The sequence below is a fragment of the Bos taurus genome, chromosome 17, assembly GCF_002263795.3.
Source record: "Bos taurus isolate L1 Dominette 01449 registration number 42190680 breed Hereford chromosome 17, ARS-UCD2.0, whole genome shotgun sequence".
In the NCBI taxonomy this organism is placed as follows: domain Eukaryota; kingdom Metazoa; phylum Chordata; class Mammalia; order Artiodactyla; family Bovidae; genus Bos; species Bos taurus.
Genome location: NC_037344.1, coordinates 29,513,461 through 29,530,444, shown reverse-complemented (window position 1 = coordinate 29,530,444; position 16,984 = coordinate 29,513,461). Strand labels below are relative to the sequence as shown.

Sequence of the window (16,984 nt, the reverse complement as noted above, 5' to 3'; positions counted from 1 at the left end):
CATTTCCTTCTCCAATGCATGAAAGTGAAAAGTGAAAGTGAAGTCGCTCAGTTGTATCCGACTCTTAGCGACCCCATGGACTGCAGCCCACCAGGTTCCTCCGTCCATTGGATTTTCCAGGCAAGAGTACTGGAGTGGGATGCCATTGCCTTCTCCAAGAATCCTAATATTCCTCTAAAATATCATTCACTCAGTATAACCTAAATTTTCTCAATTCTGCTTTCCATAAAGAAAGAAGCCTTGGCTTCATCCCAAGAGATTATGATTTCATTGGTTTGGAGTGGAGCCTGCATTTTTTAAAAAGTTCCCTCAGTGGTCCATATATGTAGTCAAGGTGAGGACCACTGGTATCAATATAATATGATCCCATAAGAAGAGTTTTAAGATAGGTTTTTCATTCTTAACTGTTGTTTCGTGAGTCCTCAGTCAGACAAACTTAAGGAAAAGCATCATTTATGGTTACCAAAGGAAAGGACTCAGGTTAGTGTGGTTGGTAAGTCCACATTTCTCTTGGCACCTTGCCAAGAAATTTGTTTATTCTTCCAGGCAGACCATCACTCCATTTTAAATAAGCTGGTTACAAAAGACATATGCATACACACGTCCTCTTGTGAATAATGGCTAGGCAGTGTTATGTTACCAGGAATAAAGAAATGTTGCCTCTCCTCCACTGAGGTGCCCAGAATGATTTAGAGATTCTAAGTGAGGAAGTTTTTTAAATTGTAGCATGTTTTAGTTGAATGAGCTAGATGGCACCTTTACTGTTGTCCATCGACTTCTCCGTGTCCACTCTCATGGATTCTGCTCATCCCCGTTAGTTGCAGGTTGAGCCCACGTAGTTTCTTGATCCACTGTCCAAAACTTGTCTCAGGTTCTCTAGGTGGTTGTGAGAAGAAAGAAATTTACTTTCTGATTTATGCAGTGATACAATTCTTTTGGCAAATTATCTTTTATTTAATGTGCTTTATAAACAGGAAGGCTCTCTTAGAAGACAGTTTTAATTAGGTTTGTCCCTTTATAGTTGGGGCTTCCCTGGTGGCTCAGATGGTAAAGTAGTCTGCCTGCAATGTGGGAGACCTGGGTTCCATCTGTGGGTTGGGAAGATCCACTGGAGAAGGAAATGGCAGCCCACTCCAGTACTGTTCCCTGGAAAATTCCATAGACAATAGAACCTGGTGGGCTACATGGGATTGCAAAGAGTCGGACACAACTGAGCAACTTCACTTCACTTTATAGTTGATTGGGTCAACCACACCTAGGGTCTGTGACCCAAGAGTATGGTCTTTATTTTCCTAGAGTAGAGATTATGTTCAAGAGCATTCAATACCATGTACTAAAGCACCATTGAAAGCCTTGGTTGGGAAAAAATCTAAAACTGCCAATTTGTCACTAAATCTTTTGAAATACCAAGGAGTTCTTCAGAAATAACAGGAAGAGATCCTCTGTCTGTTCAAAGAAGCCATGCTCTAGTTGTTCATGGGCTGCCTCTTATTTTGCACATCTCTAGTATACCTCCAGGAGATACTGTGCCTGAGTCAACAAAAATAGGAAAACCAGACGTGGATTAAAAAACTACATACATTTAAACATTCTTGTTTGGGATTATTTGTGCCATGTTTGCTTATGTCAGTGCTGTTAAGTATAATTATTTGCATTGTTGTAGCGAAAATTTTATTATAAACCATTTCCCCCTACACAGGTATGGATTAGAATGTCTGTTCAGGTTTTATAGTTATGGACTGGAAAAAAAATTCAGACACGAAATTTTTAAGGATTTCCAAGAAGAAACCAAGAAAGACTACGAATCTGGTAAGAACAAAACAACACTTTATTCAATTTGAAAATTGTAAATATGAATCTGTCAATAAATAGGGAGATTGTATCCTTTTTTGAGGGGTGGGGGACAGACTAATATGACTTTCAGGCCACTATTATGATTTGTTATAAAGGATGGAACACCATATGTAAGAAGGTTTTTCATGTGAGATGTTGGAAAATAATCACTCCCAAGAGTTTCTTTATGGATTTGCATTTTGTCATTATTCCTTTGACTTACATGACTACTCACTGATGTTCCTTCCATTATGTGAAAATTCTATGTAATATGAGTAAGTGTGCTCGGAAAGGTGAAATAGTATAGTGGGTAACAATACAGGCTCTGGGCTAGAGTCTGAATTCCATTTCCACCCCTTAGTAGCTCTGTGGCCATGGTTAAGTTGCTTAATTTAACCTTGTTTAACTTGCTTAACTCAGTTGACTCATCAGTAATATTTACACAAGAGCACCTATATAACAGGGTGGTGTATAGGTCAAATTAGTTTAATATACAATAAACCACTTAAATAATACCTGTTATATAGCAAATGCTTAATAAATGTTAGCTGCCATTATTCATTACAGTGTTAGCCTCAAGATCTAAATAAAGTGTATATTAGAAGACATGGCTTAATGCTGGTAAGACATAGTCAATATGAATCATTTTTTAAGGATTCTGTATATTTTATTGTATATATTTTTTGTTACTAGGTCAGCTGTATGGATTAGAAAAGTTTTGGGCTTATCTAAAATATTCTCAATCTAAAACACAATCTATTGACCCCAAACTTCAGGAATACCTCTGTAGCTTTAAGAAGCTGGAAGACTTCCGTGTTGATGTAAGTTTTAAATTCTTTCACTGTATTATTTTTACTACTCTTACATTTGAGCTATTTGGGCTTATCAGTGACTTTCTTAACTTTAATTTTATAGTTTTTATTTTTTAACTTTCATTTTGAAAATTCAACTTTCTAGTTTTGAAATCAAACTTTAAAATAGGTGCAAAAATGGGACTTCCCTGGTAATCCAGTGATTAGCACAGGTTTGATCCTGGGTCAGGAAACTAAGATCCCACATACCATGAGGCCAAAAAGGGAAGAAAAAAACAAAACAGGTGCAAAAATAGTATAGAGAATTCCCATATACTCAGTTTACCCACAGTCCCTAAATGTTAATATCTTATATAACCACAGTGGAGTTGTCAGTCACTTTAACCAATTTGATTTCAAGAGGAAAAGGAAACATTTTTTAAAGAGAATGGAATGAGCATAAGATAAAGGAAAAGGGGAAAGAAGAGAAAAGAGAAACAAGGAAAGAAGAATCAAAAGGAGCAGAAAAGAGAGAGGTGAAAGGTAAACTAGGTACTATAATTTGTTTGTCTTACAGTTTTGTGTAAATAGATTTGATAGTCCAGGGGTGCAGTTAACAGAAGTACCGACATCTCTGGAATTACAGAGCTGTGTTTCCAGAGTGGTCCAGCCAGTTCTGTCACAAAGATGTCCTTGCTTTATAATATTATAGTGACTTTTGCCCTGTCTGAAGAGTGTTCAAGAATTCAGACCTCTGCTTTTAAATACAGTAGAAGTTTGGAGGAGGAAAAGATTAGAGTTATAAATGCTTTGCACTTGATGAAAGTTGCATAAAGAACAAAAATAGCCTCTCTGAAACGTTTTCCCAGAGTTATGGAACCCAGTGTATGTTTATGCTCTACCATATAGTTCAAGCCCTAAAACATAGGAGAAGCTTAATAAACATGTGTTGAATGAAAGAATTAACTGATAGGAAGGAAATTTAAGTTTAATACCTTAAATTTCTGTTACATTTTCCTTGTACTAATAAAATCTAAAGTTTCCCTCTGTTGAAAAATTCTGACCTTAGATTTTGAAGGGAGAAAAAAATAGTAAAATCATCACTATGTTGTCTTTCATAATTTGCAGCCCCCTATTGGTGAGGAGTTTGGAAGAAAAAGACATTCATCTACTTCTGGTGAGGAGAGTAATCGTCATAGACTTCCATCTAATTCCTCTACAAAGCCACCAAGTGCTGCTAAGCCTACACCTGCTAATCAGCTTCAGGTTCCAATAAATTCTCCCAGAAGGAACACTTCACAGGAGTCCAGTGACAATTCACACCAGAACAATGCTGCCTCAGTCCCAACAAATGGTGAACTGCCTGAGAAATAGACTCTTAACAAAAGTTGTTTACCCTTGAAATCAACATTTACATCAGTATTTATTTGGGAAAATCTTCTGATGTTTAATTGTGATAATCAGAAAAAAGAAGAAGGAAGAAAAATGGTAGCATTTTTTTCTAGCAGGATAAATTCTAAAAATGTTGCCTTGATTTCACCAAGGATAGTTTTGGTAACCTTTTATAGAGATACTCTAGTAATATATTTTAGTCTCAGTATTTCTTTTTCAAAGCTATTGTTTACAAGAACAGCCTTCCTTAAATATATATAAAAACATCACAAGGAATGCCTAACATTACAGCTCATACTTCTTAAAGAAGATATAGTATGTTGTATTCATCTCTTCTGTAGAGCTCTTAAAGAATCCAATTACCCCATTATCAATTCATATTTGAACTTATCAAAAACAAAGGAAGATTATGTATATATTTTTTTTAATTCAGAAAAAGAATGTGAAATACCACAATTGCTTTTCTTTTAGATGTATGGTTTAAAAAAATTTTTTTTTTTTTTTTACAAAAGTAGAGATATATTGCAGTTATATTGAAGTATATGTACCTTGAATGTTGGGTTTTGCTTCCCCTCCCCCACCAAGTCATACTTCATGACTTCCATAGTTACTGTTGTGTTGATGTGGAGTGTTCTGAATTGACATCAGTCAATTATATATTAGGATGGATTTACTTTTTGTGACTATATAAACCTGCACAAGTAATTGAAATTGGAGTTGGGATTGGTTGGAATACTGTCCTAAGTTAATTAAATCTTGCACTGTTTTGAATGCATTTGTTCTTTGTACATCTGCAGGTCTGTATGTCACAAGTAGTCAGATTATCCTCAGTTTAAAAGGAATACCTAGTTTTTCCTTTTTTGTGTCTTTTAGTTTTGTTTTATGCTTATAAGTGTTTTCAAAAACAAATTTACTTCTAATTTTTATTACTGTTGCAACTGATGTAAATGATAGTTTTAGTTTTTGTGGGAATTAAAATAAAGCAATTATTCTAAATTATTTGAATTGAATTTTAATTATTTTTGTTTAGAATATAGTTGAAAAGCTGTAATTTTCAAATTCTATTAGAAGGCCATTGTATTTTGTGAATGAAGTTTTAGTGTTAAACTTATATCCATTTTTATTTAACATATATTTTCCTGTATTGGGAATAAGCAACTAATTTAAGATACTAAATTAATTTATTATTTTCTCTTTGATGTCTTGTCGTTATAGAATGACAACATTGAAATACATATTTTCTTTGGATAAATGGACTAGCCTTTAATAAATAAGAGATTTTCATTACTTTATTTCCCATGAATAAGCAATAATCTGTAGTTGTTTAATATTTAATATTTGGGAAGTCATCTTGATATATTACTTCTAAGAAACTGTCAAATTTGAATATTCAGAAAATCTACTTAGATCTTGGGAACAGAATCAAAAGTAAAACAAATAGATTTAGATAATACATTTTAAAATGTTTTCTTACATGCATATGTAGTTCTGGCTTTTCAGTGAGGACTTTCCAAACCATGCTTATTAGCTTTGAGTGCTCTCTTGAATTGATCTAAAAATCTTTCTCAATACCCTTTTTGTGTTGAACATTTACATCTGAAACCTGTATTTAACGTTAAGATTACTTCCACTCACCTAAATATGCAAATGTATATTTGAAATTTGTATATGAAAATTGTATATTTTATGTAAAAATACAATAATCAAGAGTTTTGTGATGTGTAATAAATTAGTAGTTTTATCATATTATTTTGATTATAAAAACAATACATGTACATTGGGAAATTTAGAAAGCACAAAGATGAAAATAAAGTACTTTTTTAAAAAAGGAAAAAACAAAATCAGTATCATGCTATACATACAGCATTATCACCTGCTTTTACTTGTAGAGGTAAGCATTTTCTGGTTATTAATATTTCTACACCATGACTTTTACAAGTTATATAGTATTGTAGCATGTGGATGTGTCATAGTTTATTTAGCTAAATCACATATGGTTGAAATTTTGTCTGTGGTCAGGTTTGGGCTGTTACAAACAACAGTTTAATTGATAATATCCTTACAGATAAATCTGTGCGTAAACTTGGAGTTACTGCCTAACATAAATTCCTAGAAGTTGAAGTTCTAAGTGAAAATATATTCCCAATTAACATACTCTAGAATGGTTGTAAAGTTTACCCTTTTACTAATAGCATGTGCTTTTCTACGTCCTTACCAACACTGGTTATTATAAATCTTTTCTTTGATAGATTGAGAAGCAAAAAATATTATTTTAATGTCATTATTAAGGTCATCATTTTAATCAAGTTACTAATGACTGATAATTTTATTGTTTATTATAATATTTGTAGATGGCTTGGTCATATCTTTTATGTTTTCCTTTTAGCATGATTATCTTTTTTGATTAATTTATAGAGCTTTTTTACTTAGCAAGACTATTAATCCTTTGCTTTCTAATTTTGTTTGTGTATATTTGACATAGTATGTACATTTTTTTGGTAAAAGTTTAAAAAATTATACCACTTAAAGCCAAATGTGAAACTTAAGCAAATAAAAGCATTGTTATTCAATGAAAAGAAAAACATTATTGACTATAAATCTAAATAGTCCTACTTAAAATTTATATAAGTTCCTAGAGAGCTTTCCTGGTGGCTCAGATGGTAAAGAATCCACCTTAGAGACCTGGGTTCCATCCCTGGGTTGGGAAGATCTCCTGGAGGAGGGTATGGCAACCCACTCCAGTATTCTTACCTGGAGAATTCCCATGGACAAAGGAGCCTGGCGGACCATAGTCTGTGGGATTGCAAAGAGTTGGACACAACTGAGCGACTAAGCACAGCACAGCACAGCACTAGAGACCTTAGATGCTTCCATCCTTGTGATTTTGTAATTTTCAATTTTATTAAATAAAAAAGGCAACATTAAAATGTTTAAATTACTTGTCCTTTTAAAGGGATGGTTGAAACCATCTTTGGAATTCTTTATACTAAAAGGAATTAAATAAGAAAGTTATGTGTTAACATAGATATCATTTTAGTTTCTAAACAGATTTTATTTTTTAAACTTGTTTTTGACAGATTGGGACTTCATACTAACATTCTCTGATGCTTCCTCTTGCCATTATACTAAATGATATTACCGCTTTCCTTTCTGTGCTTAATCATATCTTTCACCTAATTTCTTAGCTCTTATGAAGCTGCTTTTATTTTATTATATAGGAGACTGATCTAAGAGAGTAATACCTAATTTTATCACCACTAGATGGCAGAATGGAATAAGTCAGATCTGTAAGTCTTTTGACAGGTGTGTGTGTGTGTGTGTGTGTGTGTGTGTGTAACTCTCACTCCACTCTTACTCCATCTTGTGATTGTGTGTGTGTGTGTATAACTCTCACTCCACTCTTACTCCATCTTGTGGTAACATGTAATTATATCAATTACTCTTGCATTCCTAATAGTCACATGTTAACAACTTATGATTACCTTGTTACAGCAATGTCAAACTGCTTAGTTATTAGTAAATAAATACAGATAAATTAAGGTTTGCATATGATTAAAGATAAAAATGCTTTGGGTTTTTTGGTCATTTCATTTAAAAATTTGTAGTACTTCATTAGCATTATTTGTGATTAACTCTTGAGATGTAAACAAAGCAAGAAAATTGTAAGATGTATCTGTTTAATTTGTCTAGCTAACCTAAGCTATGTAGTTAAATCCTTCCTGAAACACGAGAAACTTAAAACTAGGTGGTACTTTTATGACTTGAACTAAAAGTTATCATGCAGTTAGTTGAATGGCAGAGCAAGAATTTGAACTCAAGTAGTCTGGCCTAGACTTCAAGCTCTTCATTTTAACCAGACTGTTCTTTAATAGCCTGAAATATTGAAACATATGAACCCTGACTCTAAAACTCAAAATGCTGTGATTCTTAATTATTATAAAATCAAGATTAGATTCTTGTGGTTAAGACTAATGTTGTTTTATCTTGGGCATCTTCTGTAGTAACTAGTGGTCTAGTGGAATAATTATATTAAATGAGTCATGGTTAATGACAATATCATTCATGTGTTTCAATATTTTCCTAGAATTAGGTAAGATTTAAAAAAAAGTAAACATTTTATTCAGAATATGATTAGAAATTTTGCATTACATTAGAGTTATTATTGTCAACTACAGATACAAGATCCTATACTATTTAGAAATAAGTGTTCTAATTTTTAAGAAGCTTGAAGGAAATATGCCATATGGTTAATTAACAGGAAGCACCTCTGGCTTTAAAACATATACTTTTTAAAAAATTTTCTGAATTCTTTACAATGAGCCTTTTTTAATTTTTAAAATAATTTTTATTTTCCAGTTTTTGTTAATATTTCATCTTGTTTTGCATGCTGGTAGTGTGACTCCATGGACTTAGCCTGCTAGGCTCCTCTGTCCTCTGTTCATGGGATTTCCCCAGGCAAGAATACTGGAATGAGTTGCCAAGTCCTTCTCCAGGGAATTAGCTTGCTTTTAACTTGTCCAATTAAAGACATGATTTGGTTAATAGAATGGTTTCTGCCAATACACTATACACATTTGCTTCAGATTTTAAAAAATCAGAATGTGCTGTTTTTTGTGTTGATTTCATTTCTTCCAGGTGATATGTCAGGTCTACAAAACTGAGTACCTTTCTCAGGGTATTTTAAGGTATGTGAGACCTTCATTACAGCATGAACATAATCATACTACTGTAATTTTTTAATGTTAAAATTTTCTAGTTTCTAGTTGAGTGTCCTTGAGTATAATCTGAGACTGACTTTTAATGAGTCAATAGAAGGGCTTTGAGAGGGAAGGTCTGTGAGACCCCAAAACTTCATACGCAGGATTTTACATACTTTTGGGGGTAATAATGCATAGCTTTTATCAGATTTCTGTGAGGATTTATGATCCCAAATAAGTTTAATAACCACTTCTCTAGAAACAACTTATTTGTTAGAAATATGAATCCTGGCTCCCCTCATTAAGTTACAGTCCTTCATCTACAAAATTGCACTTACCTCATAGTGTTATAAAGATTAAATGTAAAGCATTTAATACAGTGACTGACTTGCAATAAGCACTCAGTAACATTAGCTATTATTAGGATTAAGAGCTGGACTGGTTATCTTCACATTTGTAAAGATACTTTCTCCAGTAAACAGTGAATTTAATTTTAAATCTTCATGGGAAATTAATTTATTTAAAACATTTTAGTCAGTAGGAAAAAGTGAGATTCCTTGACATTGTTTTGTTGTCCTAGGATAATAACATATGAATACTTTTCTGCCCTTCTCACCTCCACATGAGAAGTAGGGTGCTTCAATTCAGTTCAGTTCAGTCGCTCAGTCGTGTCTGACTCTTTGCGACCCCATAAATCGCAGCATGCCAAGCTTCCCTGTCCATCACCAACTCCCGGAGTTCACTCAAACTCACGTCCATCGAGTCGGTGAGGCCATCCAGCCATCTCATCCTCTGTCGTCCCCTTTTCCTCCTTCCCCCAATCCTTCCCAGCATCAGAGTCTTTTCCAATGAGTCAACTCTTCGCATGAAGTGGCCAAAGTACTGGAGTTTCAGCTTTAGCATCATTAGATGCTGCTAAACTTCTGCTGACTCTGAACAACTGACAAGGGTAGGAATTCTGTGAAGCAGTCACCATGTCATGGATTTGATTATGGTAATGTCTCACTTTTAGTTATTGCCTCTTTTTTTTTTTTTTTATTCAGTTAACAGTTTTGCTCATTGTGTTTTCCCAACCTTACCACAATCTGTTATTTCTGCCTCATCATAAATATCCAGTCCCTGAACAAGACATGAGAATCTGCCTTTCCATGGCCCATGCCTCTCCCAGACTCAGGCACACTCCAGTGACTGCCACACTGCCATTCATTGCCACTTACTTTCTTTTGTAAGAGGCAGAGTATACAGTGTAAGAGCCAAGGGAGGCATCGAAATATCTCACAAGTTTGTTAAAAACACACTTTTAGAGATTGTGTTGGGTCATCTAGAAACTATGGTGTAATGTAGTGGTTCTCAAGTTGTTGGTATGCCCAGGAGAACATAAATCCTTGCGGAGGGGTTTACATAGGCATAGATCATTTTAAAGAAATCAGTGTCCAGATTCTCAGGTTACATGAGTACTCTTTACTAAAATTGACTTATCCAATAATATGCTTGAGTTCCTAGTAGTCTTTTTTCCCATGTTATAAAAGAAAGCCATTGCCCTTACCCATCCAAAATATTACTCTAGATGTGAAGGCCATCACGGGCCACATGAAGGTTGAAATCTAATGATTTGTTGGGCTCTCATAAACTCATAAGACTTGCTGAATTTCTCTGCTTTATAAATACTTCTGTTAAGGGTAACAGAAGGTTTTGTGTGTAATTTTGGTTGGTGTTCAATGTGTTATTAATGAGAGTTAGAACATGTTTTTACCAAATCATACAAAATATATACTATAATTACTGTCAGTCCTCATCTAATTTCACCTGATAAAATGTTTACAATTTTCCACTTCCTATTTATAAGCTACATCATTTTAAAAATAGCTGCCAAGCAGATTTGTTTTTAGCAGACAAAAAACTTCTCTTTCATTAAATTTCATTAAATGTTAGATCATGATTCTTCTGACGATAAGCATTTACCATAAAACTTGTGGTGGGGATTGTCAAGTTATTTATCCAGTTCATTTCTCCTTCCCCTGGTCACACTGCATGTTCATTCTCCTTCTGCTTTAGACTTGCCAGTATAACTGGTTCTGGATACTGAAAGGCAGAGGAGGTCAGGGGCACTACTTTAAGACCTGCCTAAGTGCCATCTCCATGCTCAATCTTTCCTTTTTTGACTGTGTGGAAGCCACATGTTCAAGATAGCAGAGCCTCCAAATGGAGGAACCCATGTCCGTATCTGCACTATGAGACTCTATATTATCAAAAAATAGTCTTCTATTATATTAAGCCATCAAGAGCTTGGAGTTACAGTAGTTAGTATTATCTTTACTGATAATGAAAAGTTTACTACCTATGTATAATAATTACCAAAATGTGTATATATATATTGTCTCAGTCATTATGTATTATTATTTGTAATAATGACTCCAATACAGAAGAAAAAAATTTTTTTGTCAATTACAGCCACTTATGGTCAGAAGAAAATAAAAAATTTTAATTGTATACTTATTTTTGTTGTAGATAAATATCTGATGTTCAATAAGACATTCAAACACTAAAATGTACTAGGATAAAAATCTGGAGAAAATGGAATGGAAATACAAGTTCAAGGAGAAAAGAGAAATGTATAAGTTTTCTAAATGTTAAAGAAGAGCTTGTTTACACACTTTTTGAAAATGGATTTAAATATTATATTTGGGTTTCGTTGACTTCACTTAAAAAGTGATATTTACAGTCACTGCCCTGTGGTGTCGCACCCTCCACCGGGGCTGAATCTGCGGGCCTTCCCCTCCCATCTACACTCCCCAGGGCGTTCCTTTGCTGATTTTTGAAAGTGATTTTAAAGAGTGAAAAATGATACTATGCGTTTTTTAAAAAATAGTGCCTGAAAAAAAAGTGATATTTATAACTTTGTCAGACTGTAGTTATAATATGCTGAAAGTTATGACCTTTGCAGCTATTAAAATGAAAAATTTTAAACAACTTAAAATTTGTGAGGGATACATACATTTATGAAAATTATCTTAGACAAGGTTTTCAAGGAAAAATGTTTGCACACTGATGGGAGGAGGGGAAAGTGCAGACTCTGGAGTTATGTAGCTCTGCATCCAAATTCTGATTCTGCTGAATCACTGGGCAAGTTAGGTTAATCCATCTTTGCTTATTCTCCTCTAGTATTTAAATGAAAATACATGTAAAAATTCCATGGATGGAGGAGGAGCCTGGTGGGCTACAGTCCATGGGGTTGCAAAGAGTCAGATAGGATTGAGCAACTAAACAACATTTGGTACTAACCTGCTCTTGCTATTAAGAATCTTAATGAGGAAAGAGGGGTAAATTAGGAGTTTGGGAATTTATATCTAGTTTATATACACTATTGTATATAAATAAACAACAAGGACCTACTTGATAGCACAGGTGATTATATTCAATATCATGTAATAATCTATAATGAAAAGTAATCTGAAAATGGATATATGTATATGTAATAGCCACTGTATATGTATATGTAATTAGCCACTCCAGGTGAAAAACAATTTATCAAATCACTTATATATGAGTGAATTTATTGGATACAGGGTGAAAAGATTTTATTTTGGAAAGGAGGGATAATTTTAGAGTGTGAAGCAAGGGAAGAAGCTCTGTTAAATGCAAAATGGCACTGGAAGGGACCTTACTTGAGAGGATATTAAGGATGGCAGGGTTGTTTGTCAAAGAAAAATAAGAAGGAAACATAAATTTGCTTTAACTTACATTGTTGATTCTAGCCTACCACGCAATTAAAATAGCTCTTACATTTTAAAGTTACTCAAAAGATTGCTTTTAAGTTGGTGTAATTATTTTATATGTATCATAAATAGCATGTGCTTTATGAATCTCCTCCCTTGTGTGTGACTTCTATTTTAAGTAGATCCCAAGTGATGCCAGAGAGTTAACTAGGTCAACTGCCACCTGTGTTTATTTCTTTCATAAATCTTTTAAATCTCTGAGAAAATTCAAGAGGTTAAGTATGGCAGTTCCTTTACCTAATGCCTCTGATCACAGTGTGAACCTGTTGACTCTGCAGATGAATGTTAGTCATCATGGCTGGAACAGAAGCTGTGAAGGCTGTTAAACTGGGAAGTTCATGCCTGGTGACAGGGCAAATGCAATACCTGGTGTCAGCTGACCACTAGAGTTCTTGCATTTAGGGAAGGGATCATAGAAAGTCATAAGAGAACCACATTATGAAAAATGTTAATCAACATTGGTGGGAGTATAAACGGGTACAAAAGCTCTATGATTGAAGATTTAGCAATAGCTTTCAAAATGCTGTTATGCTATGTGTACATTAAAATGTTTTTATTGAAGTATAGTTTATTTACAATATTGTATAAGTTTCAGGCATACAGCATAGTAGCAGTTATATGTATATTATATATGTTCTTTTGCCTTATATGTTATTACATAATAATATTGAGTATAGTTCCCTGTGCTATACAGTTGGCCCTTGTTAGTTATCTATTTTATTCATTTTTGGCTGCATCAGGTCTTCGTTGCAGCAGGTGGGATCTTCACTGCAGAATGTGGGCTCTCTAGTTGTGGCCCTCAGGCTCAGTAATTGCAGTGTGGCAGCTTAGTTGCCTGACTGGGGGTTGAACCTGAGCACCCTGCTTTGGAAGGCAGATTCTTAACCACTGGACCACCAGGGAAGTCCCGGTTAACTATTTTATACACAGTAGTGTATATATGTCAGAGAAGGCAATGGCACCCCACTCCAGTACTCTTGCCTGGAAAATCCCATGGACAAAGGAGCCTGGTGGGCTGCAGTCCATGAGTCAGACACGACTGAGCGACTTCACTTTCACTTTTCACTTTCATGCATTGGAGAAGGAAATGGCAGCCCTCTCCAGTGTTCTTGCCTGGAGAATCCTAGGGATTCTCCCTAGGAATTCTCCCTAGGGATTCTCCCTAGCGATTCTCCCTAGGAATTCTCCCTAGGGATTCTCCCTAGGAATCCTAGGGACAGGGGAGCCTGGTGGGCTGCCGTCTATGGGGTCACACAGAGTCGGACACGACTGAAGCAACTTAGCAGCAGCAGCAGCAGCAGTGTATATATGTGAATCCCAGCCTCATATTTTATTCCTCCCCCCACCTCTCTTTTCTTTTTGTTAACCATAAGTTTGTTTTCTGTTGTCTGTAAGTCTCTTTTTGTTTTGGAAATAAGTTCATTTGTTCTTTTTTTTTTCTTTTATATTCCACATACAAGTGATATTATATGATATTTATTTTTCCCTGTCTGGCTTACTTCACTTAGTATGATAATCTCTCTAGGTCCATCCATGTTGCTGCAAATGACATTATTTCATTTTTTAATGGCTGAGTAATATTCCTTTTTGTCCACTCATCTGTCCATGAGCATTTAGGTTGCTTCCATATCCTGGCTGTTGTAAATAATGTTGCTTTGAACATTGGAGTGCATGTATCTTTTTGAATTACAGTTTTCTCTGGATATATTCATAGGAGTGGGATTGCTGGATCATATGATAACTTTATTTTTAGTTTTTTAAGGAACCACCATACTGCTTCCCGTGGTAGCTGCACCAGTTTATACTCCCACCAACAGTTTAGGAAGGTTCCTTTTTCTGTACACCCTCTCCAGCATTTATTATTTGAAGAATTTTTGATAATGGCCATTCTGACCTGTGTGGGGTGATACCTCATTGTAGTTTTGATTTGCATTTCTTTAACTATTAGCAGTGTTGAGCATCTTTTCATGTGCCTTTTAGCCATCTGTGTGTCTTCTTTGAAGACATGTCTGTTCAGGTCTTCTGCCCGATTTTTGATTGGGTTGTTTGTTTTTTTTAATATTGAGCTGTATAAGCTGTTTGTTATGTGTACATTTTTTTTTTAAGAATTTTTTTTTTAAGTTCCTAAGCTTCACAATGCTAAGAAACTAAGACTTGTTACTTTGACTCATCCTAATATGTCCTTTTGGTTTTGCTGTAAGGTGACTAGTACAGCAATTCTATGTGTATCTCTTCCAGATTTTTGGATGTTGGGATTTTACACAAGAGATAATAAATTATGCTTCTTTTTTTCCCCCTCTTCAGTGCTCCAAACAAACTCAGGTAGAGTCAGAAAGGGAACAAAATATCTATCACTTACTACTAACACTGACAACTGAGTTTAATACTCACACCTTTGCTCAAAATATTAAACTTGCCCATCCAGAGACAACTGGACAAATTCAGGCCTCTCTTCAGAGGCAAGAGGCTCACCCTTTAGAAGAGGAGAGGAGGTTAAGACAGAAAACTGGTTAGTTCTACAGGGAGTTCAACCTGGTAAGAGGAAGGGAGAGAGGAACTGAGTGGGGCAACTCAGTTCTTTTGCCAGTATCACCAGTCACTTGCACAGGAAGATTGAGAGCTGGGAGAAGCACAGAAATAACTCTTCCCAGTACAAACTCCTGGAGGGTTTTTAGTTTCTGTCCTGGGGAGTCTGGCAGCAATGCTGGGAAGAGGACAGAGGCTGCTTTCTCCTATAAACACCCAGCACTGCTGGCATCCAGGGCTCTATTAGCTGTTAAACACTTTTACCAGCTGACCTCTCTCCTGATTCTCCTGCGTCATCCTGTCATACTGGTTTGATCACCGTCCCTGGCATGCTGTGCACAGCTTCCTGCATTTTGCACACAGTTTTCCTGGTTCCCCTCCCCCACCCCACGGCTGTCCATTTGCCTTTTCAGGTCCAGATCAAGCTCTACCTCCCACAGCCCCTGGTCCTCTGAGCCCTTTCAGAACTTGTTCTCTGACACATACACACCAACCTTTCTCCTTCAGCATGTGTTGCCTGTCTTGTTACATTTCTCCTTATGGCTGTAGGCTCTAGTTCCTGTGCTTTTTTCAGTCCTAAAATGATCAATTAAGGAAAGCTTAACTTCAAGGAGAAAAAAAAAAAAAGAGCGACCCTGTGAACTATGTTTTATAGGTGGGAAACTAAGATTTATAACATGACTCATTTAACATTGCAAATACAATATAGAAGATAACGTGTGGTGGAGGGACTGAGCTGTCCCTCCCCAGGCTATGGAACTTAGTGTGCAATGGGGAGAAATTTAATCTCGCTTCCCACTCCCATCTCCTGTTTCCCAGGATACTGTGGCAATTGTTTGTTCATAGATGCCCCATAAGCTCTTGGAGGCGGCTGAGAATTAAGTTGCTTATTAATTCATTTAGTCTTGACCTACATATGGTTGAATAATCACAGGGCCATCTGTCTTCCTTAATTAACATGCAGAGATGAGGAGATTTCTCCCTACCTTCTGTAGATCATGTCTGAATCTTGTCAAGAGGGCCCCAAATGACTTGCTGCCAGAGTCCTGGTAATTGCTTATAAGTGAAACCAACAGCTAATGGGAAGGGCTTTTGTTGTTTTCACTTGTTTTGTCTTTTTGAAAAGGCTTGTTGTGACTAGCCCTTGCTATTGCACCAGCCAAAGATTCTCATAAATGAGTATGCAATTGTATATTTCCTTTCAGGTTCAGGAGACAGAATAAGGGATTTTCCCAGATGCATTTGAGTTTTATCTCCCACAGTCTTCTGCTTTTCTCACAGGGTCTTCACTTATCTATATGACATCGATAGACTAAAGCAGTTATAAGGGCAGAAAAAAAACTTCGCTCTTCTCTTCTAGGTTCTTTGATGTCCTAATAAATTAATGTAAAAGAGAAAAACAAAATGTAATAACATGTATACCTCCATGTACACGTATGTACATGGAAGATGCCCAGAAAAACTAACTCACCGAAATGTCAGAAGACCTCACTGTCTTTAGCTAAATATAAAATAAGATGTTTAGGGTGAGGAGTCAGTTATGGGAGGTTATCAGCAAAAGTACAGTAAACAAGAATATTTGTGCAAATTGAAGTCTTGCCTTTGTCCTGTGATAAGTTCCCAGAGATTTGGTGATCCTCCTCTTCCAGATATAAAGAGGGAGACACCCTTACAAAGAGAAAATTTTCTGACATATATAAATGTTTCTTACAAAAGGCTGACTTCTAACTCAGTTTTCAGAACTTCTCTCATTTCTGCTATTAACAAAAACAAAACAGTTTAAGCACTTCCCTCACAGTCCTGTGGTTAAGACACTGCACTTTCAGTGTAGGGGGCCTAGATTAGATTCCCTGGTCTAGAAACTAAGATCCCACATGCCACATGGCACAGCCACAAAAAAAAAAAAAAAAAGAAAACAAAAAATAGCTTAAAATAGGTATTTTGGGGCATCAAAATCTGTTCCCCTTCA

General features: G+C 35.5%; 1 protein-coding gene and 1 long non-coding RNA gene across 7 annotated transcripts in view; one reads left to right on the top strand and one right to left on the bottom strand.

The window, feature by feature from the left end:
• The window catches only part of LARP1B (La ribonucleoprotein 1B), a 139,314-nt gene extending 133,569 nt beyond the window's left edge, over positions 1–5,745 (top strand). For all 5 annotated transcript variants that reach the window (XM_059876269.1, XM_024977583.2, XM_059876271.1 and 2 more), the window contains 3 exons: positions 1,700–1,809; positions 2,527–2,654; positions 3,753–5,745. In XM_059876269.1, the coding sequence (XP_059732252.1) occupies positions 1,700–1,809; positions 2,527–2,654; positions 3,753–3,998 (484 nt within the window). In that variant the 3' untranslated portion in view covers positions 3,999–5,745. The remainder of the gene's footprint in view (positions 1–1,699; positions 1,810–2,526; positions 2,655–3,752) is intronic.
• Positions 1–16,246, bottom strand: part of LOC112442022 (uncharacterized) — a 53,297-nt gene extending 37,051 nt beyond the window's left edge. The window contains exons 1-2 of one of the 2 annotated variants that reach the window (XR_003030006.2): positions 16,002–16,246; positions 757–876 (exon numbers count right to left, since the gene is read on the bottom strand). This is a non-coding gene — a long non-coding RNA (uncharacterized lncRNA). The remainder of the gene's footprint in view (positions 1–756; positions 877–16,001) is intronic. The other variant, XR_003030003.2, reaches the window with a different exon arrangement.
• Positions 16,247–16,984: the final 738 nt, after the last annotated feature.